Source organism: Megachile rotundata, chromosome 10 (genome assembly GCF_050947335.1).
Source record: "Megachile rotundata isolate GNS110a chromosome 10, iyMegRotu1, whole genome shotgun sequence".
Taxonomy (NCBI): domain Eukaryota; kingdom Metazoa; phylum Arthropoda; class Insecta; order Hymenoptera; family Megachilidae; genus Megachile; species Megachile rotundata.
In genome coordinates this window covers 2,909,322-2,931,342 of record NC_134992.1, presented here as the reverse complement: position 1 = coordinate 2,931,342, position 22,021 = coordinate 2,909,322, and the positions used below count along the sequence as shown (strand labels likewise).

At 31.7% G+C, this 22,021-nt stretch overlaps 1 protein-coding gene across 1 annotated transcript; it reads left to right on the top strand.

The window, feature by feature from the left end:
• Positions 1 to 559: 559 nt before the first annotated feature.
• LOC100881529 (cytochrome P450 6a2-like) lies at positions 560 to 20,315 on the top strand. Its single transcript, XM_012281402.2, has 5 exons — positions 560 to 1,063; positions 12,700 to 13,222; positions 16,877 to 17,098; positions 18,622 to 18,873; positions 18,974 to 20,315. The coding sequence occupies exons 1-5, from the start codon at positions 725 to 727 to the stop codon at positions 19,135 to 19,137; spliced, it is 1,500 nt and encodes a 499-aa protein (XP_012136792.2). The 5' UTR covers positions 560 to 724; the 3' UTR covers positions 19,138 to 20,315.
• The last annotated feature ends 1,706 nt before the right edge of the window (positions 20,316 to 22,021 follow it).

Below are 22,021 nucleotides of genomic sequence, written 5' to 3'. Positions count from 1 at the left end.
ATAAGTCACTTGTTAAATATATCATTAATTTTGAAAATAGCATAAATCATTTAAGATAAAAACATTCCCTATAATGTTGTAGTAAATTGAACTAATTTCTCAATAAAGTTGTGCATCCCAAAGCAAGTTTCTCTCTATCAACATTAACACACTAAATTAAACATTTGGAAATAAAAAAACATCACTTGCTTTTATAACCACTAAGACAGTTATTTCTTGGCTGACAAAAATATAGTCTATTATTTACATCGGCGTTGGTTATTTGAGATCCGTTTAATATTTATTGTATCTGTTGAATACTACACGCCACGCGCATGATACAGATGATTCAATAAAATTTTGTCAAACAAAACAACTGCTAGATTAAGTTGTCAAAATGTGACGATTAACGATGACTCAATAAGAAATTATGAAAAAACATGTTTTGGATGCATATCTATAAACAAACCAACTTCTCACGTGTTAACTAGATTTTCGATTTTATGTATAGATACTCTCCAATAATAAGTTGCAAGTCATGTTGTTAGTCAAAGATAATGTCGGAGGAACATCAATAGGTTTATACGTCCACTTCGAACAAGATCGTTAGTCATTCCACAGTGAGGCAGCGTTATAAGAACGATGTATAGTTTCGCAGTTCATTTCTTTTCGATTATGTCTACTGAAGTTTTGGTTTGAATAGTGATTCCACCATATCAGCAGTGAATTTTAATTTCAATTTGCAATGATGGCTTTTCCGATATTAGAAGTTATTGCATTAGCTGCTGTGATATTATTTCTACTTTATTACTATTCCACATCGGCTTTGCAATTTTGGGAAAAACGAGGCGTGAAGGGACCAAAACCTATTCTATTTCTGGGTAATTTTAAGGATGTGTTTCTCGGAAAAGTTTCAATCAACGATTGTTTGGTCAAAGTTTACAATGACTTCAAAGATGAACCGATGGTTGGAATTTTTGGTGGTCACATCCCGCACCTAGTTTTGAGGGACCCAGACTTAATCAAAGATGTTCTTATTAAAGACTTTCCAAACTTCGTTGACAGATTAGTAACTCCTAATAAAGTAAGTTTAGATCATAGTTTTTAGTCAAGAAAATACATTTAACTCGTTTTTTTTTTAATTTCAAATATAATATATGTACAATGGAAGTTAATTATTATACATTTATGCAATTTATATTTGAATTCATTTGTGCACATCAAATATGTAATTTTATACTTATTATACTATTATTGTATCTTGTTTTTTATAAAAATCATGAATTAAAATGCGTTGATTCGTATTTTGATACATGCACATTTTGGTATCCGGCTAATAACATTTGATATTCATTATCATATTTATTAACATATCTACATGTTAAGTCGGATTATTTTCAATAGATTAGCACCCATGTATTTATATACTTTTACAGCGCATTATAACTGCCATAAACAAAATTTCACTAATTGTCTGAGCGTTAGTTGTCTGAGCGTTAGCGAAGACTATAAGATGAAAAATGTAGGGAAATTACCCACGCTAGGGCCAAAACTACTGGACCAATCTCAACCAAATTTTGAACTTAGCATTCTCATGGCATGGGGCATTGCAGATGAAAATTTGGTTGAGATTGGCCCACTTTAATCCACTTTTTTACCTTGCAATCTTGAAACCATTTACACGAGAGCGACTTGACAATATTCAAAGGAAACCATCCGTTGTTGAAAGGAGAAGATTTATGGCATCAAGAGATTTGTAGTTTTTAAATACATCCTACTTTGAATATAAGTTGTAAATTATCTTTTCATATTGTTTTCCGCATAAATTGCTTGAATTGATTCCATAATTTTCACATATCACAAATTTCATCCACAAAAATAAAAAAATTTTAAAACTTAATACAATTGACATAATTTACATGAAGCATAATCGATAAAATAAACAAACTAAATATTATCAAAGTTATAGAAGTTTTTAACAGCATAAAATGAAAAAAAAAGCTCGAGGCTAATGCTATTTATCTTTTCAAATCATAGAATGAACGATTGATTTTTATTGGTGTAGCACAATCAATTTATATACGCACGCTCAGACTTCACTGTTATCAACAGTAGTCTAGTTATAATATAACGATTAAAATACGTAATAAAATAATTTTGGTTACGAATAATTATTATGAATGATTGTACATTTCTTCTTAACACCAATAATTACCAATGACAGAAATAATTTTGATCAAAATTTTAGTTGGATTACTGATAACTGTTATCGATGACTAAAAATATTTTTTTAATATCCCCTAATCAATGGCACAGCAAAAATTTATATCGTTATTAATTGTTACGTTATTGTTACAATTGTTATTAACATCTTTACAAGAATTTGTCTATTCGTCGACCTATTTATGTTTCTTCTTATATTTTCATGTCAATTGTTATATTAACCATAAGCACATAATTTTTCCGTGTGATTTGTTGAAATATGAAGTATGTCATTTTTTTATTATTATTTATATGGGAATTACACTTGGGAATTAGTTTTATGAATATTAAAGCATTAGGTATTAATAATATAAATATTTATAATACTTAACATAAATAGGACATAAGACAAAATTTTTTACGTCGGTATCTGTTAAACGGTAATAAAAAAACACTTCTCGCCGTCGATAATAGCTATCATCAACCTAAATATCATTCTAGTTATTCATGACGATTAGTTTTAATAAAAAAGGTTACGGATTACAATTTACGTTGGTGATCTTTCTGGTATTAATTGTAATATCACAATTTTAAATCCCATAATTTCTCAAATTTTATAATCAGTTTAAAAGACATAAACACTATTCATGAAAGTTGTTATTATCTTACGAAATATTCAGTTCGAACAAATTAAATGTGTAACTTAAAACGAGTATGTAAAAAATTGTAATCCTATTTAAACTTTGAGAATCATTTAATGATGAACCTACTATATCGGTACAAACAGTTTGGTTTACTAATGAAAAATTCTGTATAATGAAATATAAAATGGTTAGAATTATACTTATTAAAAATAGTTGATCTGCAAATGTTTTCGTGGTAAATTAAATACACGGTAATTATTTACTACTGTATAACGGTTCCTCACTGATTTTGATTCTTTTGAAATATCGTGGTCAAGGTCACTAGTCTGATTAACTGTTCTCCATACATACATGTATAACTGCTCAGTTATATGTATGCTGTTTTTTACATGTCATTCTCTATACTAACAACCTTCGTTCCCTTCGAGATAGTAAAAAACCTTGATCAAGTTTTACATTGTAATTATACTTGATTCTGACGTGTGTTCATTTATCTCATATAGCACGTCGTAACCTAACCTAATAACTTAATTACATTGTCCACTTATCGACAAAGGTACGTTATATCAGATTAATAGTCCTGAAGAACGTGAAATCTTCATTGTATAAAATTAACATGGTTAGGTTAGTAAATATCATGAAAGTACTACATAACATTATGTTTAGAAATAGCTAGAGTTGAGGAACTTGGCGAGTTTGTTCAGTATTTACAGTTGTATTTTGATTATGCTGTCTTCAGTGATTATCGTGTGTCTCATTAGGAATACATGAAATGAAGTTATATGTATTTTTGGATGTATATAATGATTATAAGAAATTTATAGATTGCTGAACTTCACGAGAAGTGGTCCACGATGCTGTAAATTGCATTAAGCGTGGGATGAAATGAAATTTAACCAAGGACATTTAATCCATGTTATTTAACATCTCATATTTGAAGTCGAAATAAAAAAACGTCTTAACGAGCAATACAATTTAAAGATTACTGCATACGAACATTCTTGGTTTGAACAATCACACCTTTCTATTCAAACTGTCTGTCATTTTATTCCATTCCATGTAATGATAGACCGTCACAAATTATTCTAAAAAATGAACTTCATCTGGCATTAAAAATTGTTAACTATGAAAATTCGTGCCTAGAGTTACACGTTTTATGGTATGAACCACGGTCTAAGTCGGAGATGAAAATGTAATCTTTGATATCAACAAGTTAACATCGGTAACTGCAATTATAATGAAGGACGTCTTCTTAGTGCATAAATATTTATCTTCAACTTAACGCAAGGCTAAATAAAATTATTTTTGCGAATAGTTCGAAAACGAAGGCCGTACAGCGGTAACATCTGTAAAGAAAAAATATTCAGAACAATAAACTTGACAATATATTTCAAGATCATCAAAATCGGTAAAGAATTGCAAAAGTAACTAATTATCATCACTCAGATGCTATTACATGTGCTATAAATGTTCATGTGTGTCATGTACTTACATTATCTAATTATGATAGCATAAGGTTAGAAACTAATAAATTCTGAAACGATTGCGATAAAAATAAACGTAATACAGATATCGCTTAAATAACATGGTTGATTGAGTCCGAGCTATTCGAAACGAGGTATTTCCTGTAAACAAGTTCTTTTCTACTCAATTCACTGTATGGTACACCTTATGTCAAAGTCGCTCTCATGAATGACCCTTAGAAGGTTTTAGCCGTCGCTCGTTTTTATTAAAAATTTATTAATATTATATTACAATCCGCATATACGTATACTGAATGTGACCTTGACGTTCACACAAGTTATGAAGATCACACTCCTAAATATCTCCTGAGAAGTTTTAGCTGCCTCTCGCTTTTTAGTAAAAAATGTATAGCATATAAAAATTAACGGAGACACCAGAAGTCTTTATCAAGGTATAAGTATACGGTATGCGTATACTACGAATGTTATAATGCTTCAAACATTTTTACTCTCTGAAATATTGGACTACAATATGGTCGAGCCATATTATTTGGGGTGTGGGCTTCATCTTCCCTCTACCCTATAGAACGAATATAATTATTTTACATAAATGATATTCTAAAAAATTGCTATATAAAAAAAATTGTGTCTGCTAAAACCTCTTGGATGTTATTTAGGAGAGATAACGTAACCAAGGTCAAGGTTGTCGGAGCTGCTCCCCTAAATGTAAAGTTTACCCTTCGTGCAATTCAAATACCATGTTATTTAAGAAATGCGTGTAACAACATTGTATATCTTACAGGGAAAAGCGAAAGAATCTAATCAATATTTTTTATATAACCCCAAGTACGATACATGCAATTTGTCCTTTACATTAGTTTTCGAAAGATTGCATTTGTTGTAATCAACCTTTATTTTCCGCTCTTCTAATCATTTGTCCAGAAGATGATTTTGCAAGATCCTGTCGGCTTTTAGGGATCTTTATTTATTGAAATTATCCCGGTGTTATCTGCTTGTACTATTTGGGGTTGTTGGGATATTAGCTGCATAGAAGGTGTAAAGTACTGTGCTCAATACCTAATCAATACATATAGGGCTTAAAAACAATTCTTTCGATTTCAAATAAAATTCCAATATTTATGAGAGTGATTTGATGACAATAAGTTTTACCTTTGTTAAATGTATAATTAGTAGAAGTAGACTAGCATTATCGCGAACTCAGACAAGCATGAAAAATGTGTATTAATATATCACAATGGTAATTTGGGAGGATTGATAACTTACAATAAAAAATGCAAAATGTGAGTTGTGTAATATGGAACATTACATTATTAGTCATGTACTACAGTTGCTTTTATGCATTAGGTATATACGTACAACAGTCCAACAAAATTTCTAGTTGTTATTTATATTTATAAGTATTTCATGCGTTACGAAAACACTCTTGATATCAAATAAGATATAGGAAGATGATTTTACACCGACTTGACTACGTTGAAGACTTATGTTTACTAAATATTATTAGCTTCTCCAGATTCTTTAAGCAAATGTTTTTTGCCTACACATACAAAATATCCCATAACTGGTCTTACAATCAGAAAAGAGACGTTTTTTAAAAATCTATGGCGAAAATATGGAAGAAAATATTTTATATCTGAAATTTTTTTTTAAATCAATTTTTTCAAATTTTGTAAAATATTTGTGAGATTTGTTTGGGATAAAGAAAATTATTTAAACAATTATTTCATTAATTCAACAATGAATTTTATATATTAATAAATAAATAATAATTTTGATAAACACTAACAAACTATTCTTTGTTAATAGATCATCAACAATTTATAAAGAATATTGACTGATGTTAAACTGATGTTATCATTATTAATATATATATTTATTAAGTTATTACATCCATTAATTATTAAATTAATGAAGAAGTTGTTACAAAAGTTTTTTTCTTTACTACAAACAAATGTCTTTGTGAATATTTTGATAAAGTTTTAAATTGTTTATGAAATTTCAATTTAATTAAAAATTGATTTTATTCAAAATTTATTTGTTTTGTCATAATTAATATGCGGAAGGAAACTTAATTTCTAACTTAATGTTCTAATAGGAACATTGTAAAATGTTATCAGTATGTTTTCCATCTTGTGCTATGCATGACACGAAAGTAAGAAACGCAACCTAATATTTGCTGTTTTCAACTGCTATATTTATCTTGTATCCTCAGTAATTACCGTTGGATTATTATTTATACTTCCAATCTTAAAGTCATGTATTATAACACTTAAGATAAGCTAAGCAAAAATACTAAGGTGATAAATTAGATGATAATAGAAGAATGTTAAAAAATTATGTAATTGCTTAACATAAATTTAAAATATTCTGAAAACATTACGTGATGTTTTCACTGCTCGTTTTTCAATTATTGTTGTATCTTAATATCGTTAATATTTTCGTGTTTATGTTTGAGGTATAAAAACATTTTCAAATTACATTATACCAGAGAAAATTGGAAAAGTATTTAGTTGCGGAAAACTTAAGAGTTTATTTACTAAAGAATTATGAGTGTTATTGATATTATCACTGTTTACAAAAGCTTAACTAGATCTACTTTTTGTAGAAATAAAAGATTTCTAACGGAAGAATCTACTATTTGTCATCTGAAGAAGCAAAAAATTTATAGAGTAGTGTTAGCAGATTATGAAATTAGTTTTATAGATGTTTAGAAAGTGATAGCTTTGCTTGCCGATGTATATTTAGCTGATAAATATAATCATAACTGATTTATAGTATAATCGTAGGTAGTACAAAAACGGAATCTAAATAGCTATGTACACTGTACACATTGTATAGCTACCTACACTTTCAACCTGTAATAGTGTATCTGTGACTTTCACTCTAATCTTGATTATTCATTACAACTTTTTAGATTTGTATTAGTATCTGACATGAGAGCACAGTGTATGAGTATCTGTGTATCATTAATATGCCACAGATAAGCAAATAAAAAAGTTTTATTTAAAGGTTGTTTTGTTTCATAATAAAATTTGAGATTAAGTTCAATTACCGAAGTATGCATTTCAGGTTGACGATTATTTATCGTCTCTAATTATTTTATTTAATTTTCCGGAACATAAACTGCAGTATAAAAATTGTAGCTTATATATTTAATTACTATAACATGTTACAGTTACAAGGCTCCAAGTAGGAATTTTCATACAACAAGTTTCTGCATTATATCAGTCATGAAAATATGTATAATTATTAAGTAAAATAATAAAAACATATAACAGGAATTGTGGTAAAAAAAAGTAATGTTTTTATGTATAAACATACGAGTGAACCACAAAAATAAAAATTGATATTTTTCTTTATTTAAAGTTTATTAAGATACACAAGTTATAAATCTTGCATGAATTTTGAATCACTGATACTCTGTTAACTCGTGGATTGATGACTCACAGTTTCGATTACAGGCATCGTTGATTCAACAATCATGATTTGATCAATCACTATAAACTTCAGTTACGGCAATTTTAGAGGTTAAATCTAATTCTAGCTAGATGATTTGCCTCTTGATTTAGAAATCAATGATTTCGTATCACTGATCAATAAAGAATTGTCGACCAATCATGATTACACTATTACACATTATTATACATCAATTTTAATAAATCATTATGAACAAAAATAACGCATTCCTGGCTTTTACAGCTTTCTCGCTAGGAAGTGATAGTGTTTTATTCATAGTTGACTAAAAACTTGATTCGCCTTTATAGAATAAACAAGAGACTACATACAATATGTCGCAGAAAGATGAGAAAAATAGGGATTTGATTAAATCCCTTAGGTATATGATCAATTTACGGAAGATGTTAAAATAACTGTTCTTTAGGTACAAATTCGGTCAGAGTTTGAATTTTTTCTATATCTGAACTCATTTTTCTACGGTAGGTACTTGATAAAACGCAAAATATAGAAAAGCTAACATAACCTAGCCTAACAATAATAAATAACACTTACTTTCTTCAAGGAAATCACCCCACAGAGTTGTTATTTTAACATCTTCCGTGAATTGATCATATACCTTAGAGATTTGATCAAATCCCTATGTTTGTCATTTCTCTGCGACATATACAGGGTATCCATGCCTCAGTGCGACAGCGCGATATTTCCATAAAAACATGAACACAACAAAGTATAGACACGAGAAAGTTATATAGACACGTAAAAGTGTTTATATGAAAATTGCAGGATAAAAGGGGCTTTATATTTTGGCGTAAACGAAAATTTTTTGATATTATTAATGTGGGAGTGTAGTATATTTTATGTTATGTATAATTTGGCAATCATTGAGAAATTGTGTGTATGACTGTAAGTGTGAATGATGATTTATGAAAGGAACGGTGTGAAATGTTATGCGGAAGTGGTTGCTAGCGTTTTGAAAAAGTGTTGTTGTTCGGTTAGTTAAGAAACGGAAGTCAAACGGTTTTAACGTACGAAACACCACGAATTATAAATTATTATACACTATTACGTTTTACGATTCTTCCACGTTTAATAGTTCAATACGTTATTGTGTTTTAATTGTGAATTAATAGTTGTGTTCTTTTTAATAAAGAATAGTTATTAAAACTCTATTCCTACATTAATGTAATAGATATGATGGTGAAGTTTCGTTTTTTAAATGGAACTGTATATTTTTTTTCTATTGAAAAAAAAATTCTAGCGATAATGCTTTTCAAGACGAATTTATTAAGCCTTTCGCTTCGAGCGCCGGATATATCCGGCATCCGCGTGGCGACTTGTGCGTACGAGCGCCGGATATATCCGACATCCACATGATGTGTATACAAGTACCATCAATAACAAATCTTCAATAACAAAATCTTCATTATCGGCAGAACACTACTAATTTCTAAATATTAGTATACTAACTAATTTGTGTTACATTATTAATAATATTAAACGTTCAATTTTAAAGTCTTGTAAATATGTAAATAGCTAAGAATTTGTCAACTGTAATTAGTCTAATGTCTTTAAAGTAACTAATAAAATTTTGTTTAACTGTTTTCATATTAAAATGTGAGGAATACATGCTATATTAAAACAACAATTGTTTTATTAAGCATAGTAATTATTTAAGACTTAAAAAATGTATATACGATAAAATAATTTTTAGAAAAAAAATCCGCCGACTTCGAAATACACTAAAAAGTATAAAATAATTTCTATTTCCTAATGAAGTAATTTCTATTTCATTCAATCATACAATTACGTAACAGATATGAATGAAACCTATTTACTCGTTAGGTATTATATTAAATACATTTCAACCTTTTCGGAGGCGGCGCAAAATTAAAAGATTATTTTGAATATGTTATTTAATTTTGCGCCACCTCCGAAAAGGTTGAAATGTATTTAATATAATACCTAACAAGTAAATAGGTTTCATTCATATCTGTTACGTAATTGTATGATTGAATGAAATAGAAATTACTTCATTAGGAAATAGAAATTATTTTATACTTTTTAGTGCATTTCGAAGTCGGCGTATTTTTTTTCTAAAAATTATTTTATTTCACACTTTTTATCGGCCGGCAAGACGTGTTTGTAGAAACAGTAGAAAATCGGCGACTGCATGTTGACTCATACACCACCAGAGACACGGAGGCATACGTAGAATTCAATATATTAGTAACAATAGTTTTTCGCTAATAACTCGAAAACTAAAGCTTCTCCTTAATTGTGGATAAGGAAAAAGTTGTTCAGAATCGTGTCCCTGATAACATATTAAAAGGACATGAAAATCGTCCAAAGTTGATTTCAAAACTTTTCAACAATTTTTCGCTAATATCTCGAAAACTAAACCTTTCCGCGAAATTTGTATAGGAACAAAATTGTTCAGAATCATGTCCGTGATAAGATATTAAAAGCGCACTAAAATCAAGAAAACTTTATTTAAAAAGTTGCCGGTTTTTTTGCAGTAACAATACTTTGCAATTAAAAAATGAAAAATTTTTTGATAATGGTACCAATGGGGAGTCAGAACCTACCAGATGCAAAAGGTTTCGTTCCGATCGGTTCATCCAGCTAGGCGTAATCGGCGGGCACACATAGGGGGAAAAAAAAAAAAAAAAAATATACTGATCGAATTGAGTAACCTCCTCCTTTTTCGAAGTCGGTTAAAAACCACGCGCACTGTGCACATTTCTGGCGCGTGCTTCCGTACGATGACGACACTTCGGCGGACCGGACTGCCGAAGCGAAAGGGTTAAGATTTAATGTAATTACCCGATTTTTATTAGTCTTCGAAATACGCTTAGAAATTTACTGATTTTTAACAGAAACATCGCCATTTGAGTAATAAACTATAAAAACGATCTTATTGTTGCCCTAAGTGCCGTATGTTTGACTCTGCTTGCCGAAACCGATAGCAAGGCGTCTATGGTCTGAACGGCAAGTCCGAAGAACAAGAAACGTGGAAAGAATTGTCCATTACAGTCTAAGTTTTCCGCATCAAGAATGACGTTGTTAATAATTTCACTTCGTAAGGGCGAGCGGAAAAGTCTTTAAAAACTCATACTTTTTACGATTAATTTATTAAATGAAAAAAATTACAAAAAATATTTCGAATGAAAGTTGCTAGGGTCTCAAAAATACGTGTTTTATCTTTTGTGGACTTGTGCAATATGATTGATAATTGTCTTGACAATTGAAATTTTAAATATACGGCTGTACTTTAATATAATAATCTAGATTCATCATATTATAATTATCAAAGAAAAAAATTTGAAAAAGAAGTTTGTATGTGATTTCAAATACATACTTTCTTATGTATTTCTGTTTTCTCTATCTTTTAGTACACTTTAGACTTATCACATATTTAATATGGCAAAGCTTAAACAAAAATATATCATAATTTAATTTCAGTAAAAACTGCCAAAGTAATAAGTGTATGTGAAAAATGTATATAACATTTGTAGCGTCTTTATAGTGTATACAGGGTGTTACCTGTAACGCTACTCACGATTTTTCTCCCACTTGCAGCCACCTTACGAAAAAAAGTTTAGAATAAAATTTGCAGGGTATGAAGTGCACAATAGATATTAGTAAAGCAAATTTTGAAAACAGTTTATTCTCTTGGCAAAGTCAAGGTCACCTTGAGTTTTTTAAATAGAAACATACATTTTTGTTATAAATAGCTTTAGAGGACATCGAGACGAATTCGAAACATATATTACATTATATTTTTATTAACATATTACTCGATTTACAGAAGTGGAAATGTGAAGTAAAAGACTGGAATATTATGTGATGGAAAGCGGCATATGTTACATTTTGAACATGTAATTAAATAAAGTGTATTTTTATTATATTCTAGTCGCGTGTTTACATTCAGTGATCTCTTTGGAACCAAATAATGGTTACCCTACCAAAGTCAAAAGCTAAATACTTTACATTTTTCCACTTCTGTAAATCGAGTAATATGTTAATAAAAATATAATGTAATATATGTTTCGAATTCGTCTCGATGTCCTCTAAAGCTATTTATAACAAAAATGTATGTTTCTATTTATAAAACTCAAGGTGACCTTGACTTTGCCAAGAGAATAAACTGTTTTCAAAATTTGCTTTACTAATATCTATTGTGCACTTCATACCCTGCAAATTTTATTCTAAACTTTTTTTCGTAAGGTGGCTGCAAGTGGGAGAAAAATCGTGAGTAGCGTTACAGGTAACACCCTGTATATAAAACCTAAACCATTTATGGTTATAAGTGACGTCAAGGAAAAACCCAAATTGTTTTAGGGCACCATAATTTTTAAGCAATATTAACCGTACTTAACCGTCATACTGTAAACCGGTCCCTAAAAATTAGGATTTTTTCCAACTACCTGCACAACCTAACCGTTAGCCCAGCCTTCCTCCCTCTATCCGTTTCCTCCCTCTACAACGCACCCTGCGATTGGTACAACTACCACTCTATTACAAAAAAAGTGTTTTCTTCACACCTACCGAAATGTACAAAAAGCAGAATCAATCTAACTCTCAAGAAGTTAACTTAAAACCTACTACAAACCTATAGCTGAATAAACACATTCAGCAGTCTAAGTACATGTATTTTGTAAATTCTTTTAAAACCTAACTTATACATATCGAGTTCACCCCGCACATTGAGTGCAACAATCGTGCTGCCTTCAAAAACATTGCGAAGAGAACGACACAATAACATTTCTTATGGAGTTTTGCAGGAGCTTTACTTTTTGTTTTAAACTTTTTCTTCCAAAATCAATATTTTCAAAGATACACAGCAAAAATTTTCTAAACTTTGAAAAAGTGTAGCAAAGAAAGGTTACAACTTTTGTGAACTGTACCTAAATTATCTGTGTTATAATTTACAGGTTGAACGAATGTCCGAACATCTTTTTAGTCTTGAGGCAAAAAGATGGAGACCTTTAAGGGCCTGCCTCTCGCCTATTTTTACTTCGGGAAAGCTGAAAGAAATGTTTCACTTGCTAGTGGAATGCGGAAATCATTTTGAACAGTACTTAATTAAATTAGTTGAGAAAGGCGAAGACATCCCATGTCGTGAGATTTGTTCAAAATATACCACAGATGTGATCGGTTCTTGTGCGTTTGGGATAGAGATGAACGCATTAGCAGCAGAAGACAGCGAATTCCGTAACATGGGCAGACAAATCTTCCAAACAAATTTTAAATCTGTCATTAGAGATAGATTGAGAGAATACCCATTCCTATTTAACCTCATCGGACCATTCTTTGCTGATAGGGAAGTCGAAGACTTCTTCACAAGAATCACCAATGAGAGTATAAACTATAGGATGCAGCACAATTTTAAAAGGCACGACTTTATTGATACTTTGGTCGAGTTGAAAAAGGATTCACGAAAAGTCAGCGATGAACGTAAGCTACGTCTCCTCATTTGACATTATCTTCTTCACTCACGCTACTACCATCATCACAGATCAGTTGCGGAATGAATGCATGTCCTTTAGGTTTTATCCGTAACGATAGAATCACTGTTTCTACCCTTATTTTAAGATATTGTATGCAGCATATGTTAAAAGCTTTCAAGTTTTTGAACATCTAGAGTAAAAGTTTTCAAATTTTTGTATTTCAGTCTTGTGAAATTTGCAGTTTTCAAATTTCTAAGTTTTCGAATTTATAATTACCTCAAGTTCCTCTAGTCAACAAATTTCTACGTTCACAAATTTATAAAGTTTTGTAGCCATCTTATTTCACGATAGGGTTTTGGTAGACGTAGGAATTCGCAAAAGGATAACAGGTATTCTGGAAATAAGGAATATTTATTTTGGAGGTACAGGAGAGCGTACAGGAAATATCGGAGTTACAAATTTCTTTCTCAATTAACATAGTACGGTTATTTAACTCTCTCTCTCTCTCTCTCTCTCTCTCTCTCTCTCTCTCTCTCTCTCTCTCTCTCTCTCTCTCTCTCTCTCTTCTCTCTCTCTCTCTCTCTCTCTCTCTTCTCTCTCTCTCTCTCTCTCTCTCTCTCTCTCTCTCTCTCTCTCTCTCTCTCTCTCTCTCTCTCTCTCTCATCAACCAGGCGTCCAGGAGTAACTCTGTTCTCTCCCGTTCGTATGGCGTCCAGGTATTCTCTCCGAACTCTCCATTCCGAACGGGCGACCAGTAGTTTTCTCCCGTACTCTCCTGTACTTTACCTGGGGCGTCCAGGAGATGCTCTGACCTCTCTCAGTCGACAGGCGTCCAGGAATATTCGCCGAACTCTCCCCCTATTCACCAGGCAGGCGTCCAGGAGGGTTTCGCCGTACTCTCCTGCCTGGGTATCAACAGTCATCTCCAGGTGGGCGTCAAGGCATTGTCGCCGAACTCTCCCACCGGAGTCTCTTAATCTTTACCCCACGGCAGGCGTCCAGGAGGGGTTTGCCGTACTCTCCTGCCGGGGTCTTAAGCCTTTACCTCCGGGCAGGCGTCCAGGTATTGGTCGCCGAACTCTCCTGCCGGAGTTCCTAACAGCTAAGTTCCTTCTCCAGCAGGCGGCCAGGTATTCTCGCCGATCTCTCCTGCTGGAGTCCCTAGGGCTAGTCCGAGAGCGGCCGATGGTACTTACCTCGTCCTCTCTTCCAGACTGCCAAATAGGCCCGCTCCGGTTGTGCGACTCTAATTTTAACCGACTTCGAAAAAGGAGGAGGTTACTCAATTCGATCAGTATATTTTTTTTTTATTATTATTATTTTTATTTTCTATGTGTGCCCGCCGATTACGCCTAACTGGATGCACCGATCGGAACGAAACCTTTTGCATCTGGTAGGTTCTGACTCCTCATTGGTACCATTATCAAAAAATTTTTCATTTTTTAATTGCAAAGTGTTGTTATTGCAAAAAAACCGGCAACTTTTGAAATAAACTTTTCTCGATTTTAGTGCGCTTTTAATATCTTATCACGGACATGATTCTGAACAATTTTGTTCATATACAAATTTCGCGGAAAGCTTTTGTTTTCGAGATATTAGCGAAAAATTGTTATTAATTTTTGAAATCAACTTCGAACGATTTTAATGTGCTTCGAATATGTTGTTAGGGGCGTGGTTCTGCACAACTTTTTAGTTGCAAAGGATTATTTTTTCTATGCATGTTCGCCGGTTTTTCCTAGGTGGGTGGTCCGATCGGAACAGAGCCTTTCGCATCTTGTAGTCTGACTCCCCATTGGTACCATTACCAAAAAATTTTTCATTTTTTAGTTGCAAAGGACTATTGTTGCAAAAAAAGATTGAAAAACGAATATCCATGGTGTGTTTTGCTTAACTATGTTCATGGCATTTTCGCAGACAAAAAGAAAGCCCGGAAGAACTGTCTCACAGTATCCTATACAATTCTCCCCATTCCACTAAAAAGCGTGAAATAAAATAATTTTCAGAAAAAAAATACACCGACTTCGAAATGCACTAAAAAGTATAAAATAATTTCTATTTCCTAATGAAGTAATTTCTTTTTCATTCAATCACACAATTACCTAACAGATATGAATGAAACCTATTTACTCGTTAGGTAGTATATTACATACATTTCAACATAGGCAAAGCTTGTATAGCTATTTTTTTTTCTATACATATAACTCGACAGCACGCCGCGAAGTAGGTGTTAGTGCGTATAGAATGTAACTATGGTCTATCTAGATTCATAGAGTATGCGACGGAAAGACTCGATCGCCGCATATTCTATAAAGATAGAGCCTATCTGCCGCAAATTTGGTAATTCCCGCCAACCAATTTCATTTATATCAGAAACGTTGCGAAATGAAGATGCAGTCGTTTACGTATATTACCAGATATATCTATAATGGTTCGTATTCCTTCTCAGGATTTATTAATTTCCAATACGTCATACCACAATCAACTGGTTATTGGCAGCAACGTTTACTGAGGTATTTTTAATTATGCGCCGCCTCCGAAAAGGTTGAAATGTATTTAATATACTACCTAACGAGTAAATAGGTTTCATTCATATCTGTTACGTAATTGTATGATTGAATGAAAAAGAAATTACTTCATTAGGAAATAGAAATTATTTTATACTTTTTAGTGCATTTCGAAGTCGGTGTATTTTTTTTCTGAAAATTATTTTATATATAGGCCGGTTGCTATCCCGCGGCCGAGCTGTCAACAACGCGTCGCTAAGTTTCGCGCTCGCGGCTCGCGAGTCGCGCCTTGCTTCTCGTTCCGCTGAGCGGCCGACGAACTCTCGCATTGCGACAGAATTTCGATTATTCTAGAACATTCGCTTTTCACGAATGTTCTCGACGCTAAATATTATTTCGATCTATTCTATTCTATTTCTCAAGGGATTTATAAGGATTTTCTCGTCTGATTCTCATTGAATATTATTAATTTATTCTCCGCGTTTTACATTATTTTCCTGTACGTTACAGTTCTTAAATTTATAAATTCACAAATTCCCAAATTTCTATATGTTCACATCACGAAATTTTAAAATGTACAGGTTATCGAATTTTTAAGTCCTCGAATTCCCAAATCTCCAATTTAAACGTTTCTGAAATTCAAAAATTTTCATTTTACAATGAAACAGTTCTTGTTAACGTTGGTAGGTAAATGGTGATATATTTGATGTGATTTACCTACAGTCCCTGGCCATCGAATTAGGACCACGTATGAAAATTTCACTTTTATGGCTATATGTAACATTATATTACACATAGAAAATTGTCTTGGGTCATGCAAATTATTACTAAATATATTGATAATTATGTACACATACATAGCAATCGATTTGTTACTATCGTGATAATAATCAAAATGTGCAGGTGATAAGCGATTAAGGGCCATGCGAACGTTTACGTTAGGCTCGAGTATCGAAAGCGCGTGAGAAAATAATGAAGATATAAAAACAAAGGGTAGAAATATAGCGCTTTTAATTTTGCAGTAAACGTGAAAAATACTAAAAATTTGTAGTGGTCCTAATTCGATGGCAAGAAGCTGTATTAGTTGCTATAACGGAGACAGAATATCATATAACATTTCATGTCCTTTCAATACAAAATGTTATTTATTTGTACAGCATTGTCTGAGGTTTTCTTGGCTGCGCAAGCTTTCGTCTTCTTCGCTGCTGGTTTTGAAACATCCTCCATAACAGTAACTCATGCTTTATATGAGCTAGCATTCAACCAGTCAGTTCAAGACAAACTTCGAGCAGAAGTTAAGGAAGTTCTTCAACGCCACAATGGTCAAATCACTTACGAAATGTTGAAGGAAATGAAATATTTGGATGCAGTCATGAATGGTATTATACAGTTTATATTTAATAAATCATTAATCAGTTAGTTGTGACGCCCCGTTTCAAGAGCACGCAACTATATGCATGACGAGGAATGACGAATGCATACGGAGATGCATGAAGTCATTTCAAATTTGTTTTTTTTTTATTCTAGCTTGGTTTCAAAATATTCTAAACATCTTGAAATTTAAGAATATGTTTCATTTTTCACAAAAATTACAATTTAAATAGCCAATGGTTACTATTTTTTACACATGACGGATATTGTCGTCAAACACATTTAACTGGTTAATAATAAAATGTGGTACCACATAAAATAGCAATTAAAAAAGTCCATGCAACATTTACACGTAAGACACCATACAGGAGAAGAATTATTTTATTAAAGCGTAGAGTTTTTGATTATGATTTGTAAGATTTCAATTTTATTGTTGTGTTAGTTTACTTGGAGTTAATATTAGAACTATTAATTATCAATTAGAACTATTAGAACTATTAAAACTATTAGAATTACTAGAACTATTACTATTCAAATAGTAGTTTTTTTTATTAGCATAAAATTTGGAGTTAATGACTAACCAGAAAATAATCAATAAATCACTTTAACTTCGAGTATTTATTAATTTCAAAATTAATGAAAATCTTCTGGTACAATATACCAAACTCTGTCCATACTAATATAACTAATACATTCAATAATATGAATACAGATATTACTAGCAGGTATATTGCTAGTATAACCTATATGAACAGACGTTATTACTAGAACCGTTTTATTGAGAGTAATATATACAGTGATTAACAGTTATAATGACGAGTATTGTATAATTTATAGAATATTATTTATGAGGTTTCAAAATCACTGTTACTCACTAGATTTGGCATAGTAATTGACAGGTTCTGTAACATTAATTAAGGGTTAACTCTCCTGGCCGAATACTTCGAGTATTATTTTTGAGAACTTTTCGAATCTCTGTCAGAAAATTGATAAGCTTCGGCAATCCTTGTTTATCTTATAGTGTATTGGTCAGGAGAGACGAGTAAAGTAGATATTTGGTTTCCAAAAATACAGAAAAATGTGTCACGGTTATGCCAGGATTTTGAAGCCAAAAAATAGCGTTCTGTCATGATTTCTTTTCCAAATTATTCTTTGTATGTTCTAATAGACTCCGATTCTCAAAATCATTGTATTTCGGATTATACTATTTATTTAAAACAAAAACTGCAGAATAATGATGCAACAAAGTGAAGTTTAACCAAAGAATCAGCTAAATATAAAAATGTCTTTTAATCTTAAGTAAATATATTCTAGACACCGCTACAATGTTAATACATATAAGTATGCTTTTATTAGTACAAATTTAAATATAGTTATACATTTATTTGTTAAATTATTAAATGTATATATTGACAAATAAGAATATATGTTTACTGAATTATCACATTTATTGTAACATAATATATAACATAGATAATAATTATATTGAATATCGAATATTAATAATGTACATATTTGTTGCCTTTTACAGAAACATTACGAAAGTATCCAGTAGTATTATGGTTAAGCAGAACAGCAATGAACGATTACACATTTTCGAATACAAAGGTCACCATTCCGAAAGGACAACATGTAATTGTGCCCGTTGAAGCTATTCAAATGGATCCCGATATTTATCCAGAACCAGAAGTTTTTGATCCTAACAGATTTCTTGATGAAAATGTGAAAGACAGACATGCTATGTTCTATTTACCGTTCGGAGATGGTCCAAGAAATTGTATTGGTAAGATATAGTTTGACCACAGTTTAAAAATGAAACAAAATTCAATGTTATATTAATCAATTATATTAATCAATATTAATCAATTTGTTTCTCCATTTAGGTGCAAGATTTGCCAAAATTCAGTCGAAGGTAGCGATGATCAAGATTTTTTCAAATTTTAAAGTTGATGTATGTGACAAAACTATGAAGTATAACAGAGACGTCAAAGCTTTCTTTCTTTTACAACCAACGCACGAAATATATCTAAAGATGACAAAGATTTGAAAATACAATGGTATTGATTATGGTATCGCTCAAAAAAGAAGGAATAGTCCATTTGATGATAACAAGCTTTAAAATTATATTCAAACTTTGTGTGAATCAAAGGTTGTACAAATTGAGATTCGATATGCGCTTGATTGTAAATCTCCTTGTAAATATAATATATTAACGGGAGTAGAATATTAAATTAATGCATAATTATAATTATGTTTGTAACCGAACAAATCTTTGCATTAATTTGAATTCTATTTTAAACTACTAGTATCAACTTTTGAAATCGGCGCCAAATTTACACCATTGAAATGTAGTTTTCGCAGTCAGAGATTTTATTAACCTATGTAAGAATTTCACAGCATATTTATTATTTTTTTAGACAATTCTTGCATATATTATTTGTGAAGAATTTTAATTAGTACTTGCTCATAAAATTTGACGTCAACTTCGAAAAGTTTACATTAGTAGATGAAAAATTCTAATTAACACAAAATTAACACATTTATAATGATCAATGATAATTTTTCTTTACTATTTCGTTTCCTTTAGTGCACTTTTTATTTAAATAGCTTTTATTGTTATTAACAAATTTTTATTTCCGAAGTTTTAGTTTTATTTAATGTTTTGGTGCTATATTAGTTTTATTGTAAAATTGTAAATTTTAAAAAAGTCAATATAATTATTATACATTGTAATTTAGAGTAGTAATGCTGTGTTATTACTATTTTTATGTAAAATTATGAATTATAAGTTTTGAAGATTTACTAACTTGTATTCTCAATTTAACCTTTCGAATTTAATTAGTATGTGATATTAAAAGCGTGAAGTTTAATAAATGCATACACTTAACAGTCAATGCATGTATTTACACGCAACTTTAACAGAGATTTGAGATAAATATTTATTTACTGGATAACACGTACATATGATAGGTTAACAGAAACCTAATGCCTATAGTGTAATGTACAAATAAAAATTAAACGCTTTACACTTATTTGATAATATTCAATCATATAAGTCAAAATATATAGGCACTTAAAGTATAAAACTATTCTAAGAAAATATGCTGCGTCATATACCTTTTAACAAATTTAGGAATATAAAGTTATAATGTAATGCACATGTATACTTCAATTATATAAATAAACACAAATAAATTGTAGAAGTAAAATATATTTTTTTAAACATGTAGATACTGTAATCAGTTTAGAATTCATATTACTTAAAATAAACAAATCTACAATATAATAACAATAAATCTTTTCAATAGAGCAGGTTTCTGTTTGGAATGATAATGTGATACTGTCTGCTACCACGTTCTTGCAAATTTATCTTTTCTCTTAAATTGTCCTAACTTTTTCTTTCTTTTAAATATTTGTAAGCATCTCCTGACCACTCCAAAATCTTCAATTTTTCCACGAGTCTTTCTATCCCTTTTCGATAAAGAGCATAAAAACTCTAATTATCGCACCACTCGAAACAGGCGTGATTTTGTGTGGACTCTATACCCTCACTGAATCGCTGAGTCATTTCATACCGCCATTTCTGTATTGCTTTGTTAAGAATATATTTAACCTTTTCGCTACGGCAGGCCCATCCGCCGAAGTACCGTCACGGAACAGAACGCTCATACCCAAAAGTCGTGGCGCGGATGCCGCGTATTTGCAGCGCTCGTACTCACATGTCGTCGAGTGGATGCCGCATATATGCGGCGCTCGGCGCGAAAGGGTTAATGACTGTTAAATACACTTATTATTTCACATCCTTATCCTCAATTCAATTGAAATGTTGATTATTTTTTCCACTGTTCATACATACTGCTATAAAGATGTTGAATAAGATTCAATTAGAATTTGTGAGCAGAAATGTCTAGAGTCTAAATACCTTGCACACGCATAAAAAGTGACTATTTATACTAATAAATACTACACTATTACTGTACTATTACTATAATAGCTATTGTACCGTATAGTAGCTATTCACGCAATTACACCTGTGCATAAGAATGAAAATTTTTCTAAGTTATGAAACTATATATGTGACGAATTACGTAAGCTACCGTTCAGCACAGTAAATAATAAAAAGAAAGCAGCAGTGCAGAACTTTATAGATTGAATGAAATTGTGGAATCTGGCAAAACGATACATCAAGTATAACATAGTAATTTTATAAGTCTTGTTCAAGTATTACTGCACCATAATTCGGGTTCCATTTAACTAAGTAAGTGCTAAATTTTTATTTAATCTTCTAAAAATGCCTTGGCCAATGTTTGAGACTCTTGTATTCGCTGCTATAGTAACGTTCTTGCTGTACTACTATACCAAATCCAGCTTACAATATTAGCAAAAACGAGGCATGAACGGACTGAAATCTGTTCCTTTTTTTGACACATTTAAGGATTTATATTTTGAAAAATCATCAGTCAACGATTATTTTATTAGAACTTATTACAAATTCAAAGATGAATCGTTGATAGGACTGTTTCTTTCCATTTACCAGTTTTAAGTTCCATTTACCAGTTCCATTTACCCTTTTTTTTTTAGTGGTGGAAACCTTCATAGGTACCCCAGTCCCCTAGAGGGTCAAAGGGGACCGGGGTTATTCCTACCGGTTAAAACCACCACTCCTGCCTGTCCTGGCTGTCGGGACGAGTCCGGTGCCGTAAAGCGTTTAGCTATAGTCCAGACCCGTCCTTTCGCCTTCCGCCAGCTATTGGCATCCATTCCGGGGGGAGGACAAACGTCCTCCCCTATTTTCTCCTAGTTTTTGGCCGACTTGGGGGCAGGACCCAAGTCGGCACCCCCCAGGGGATCACAGTGCAATAGCATCCGGGCCCTCCTCCTGGATGCCTGTGATCCCCCTGGTGGCCCTCTTCATGCCACAGTTTGTCTTC

Excerpts from the sequence above, each read along its gene's own strand:
- LOC100881529 (XM_012281402.2), top strand. The coding sequence starts at position 725 with ATGATGGCTTTTCCGATATTAGAAGTTATTGCATTAGCTGCTGTGATA. Across the intron at positions 1,064-12,699 it reads GATTAGTAACTCCTAATAAA|GTTGAACGAATGTCCGAACA; the intron begins GTAAGTTTAGAT and ends TATAATTTACAG. Across the intron at positions 17,099-18,621 it reads TTTGGATGCAGTCATGAATG|AAACATTACGAAAGTATCCA; the intron begins GTATTATACAGT and ends TGCCTTTTACAG.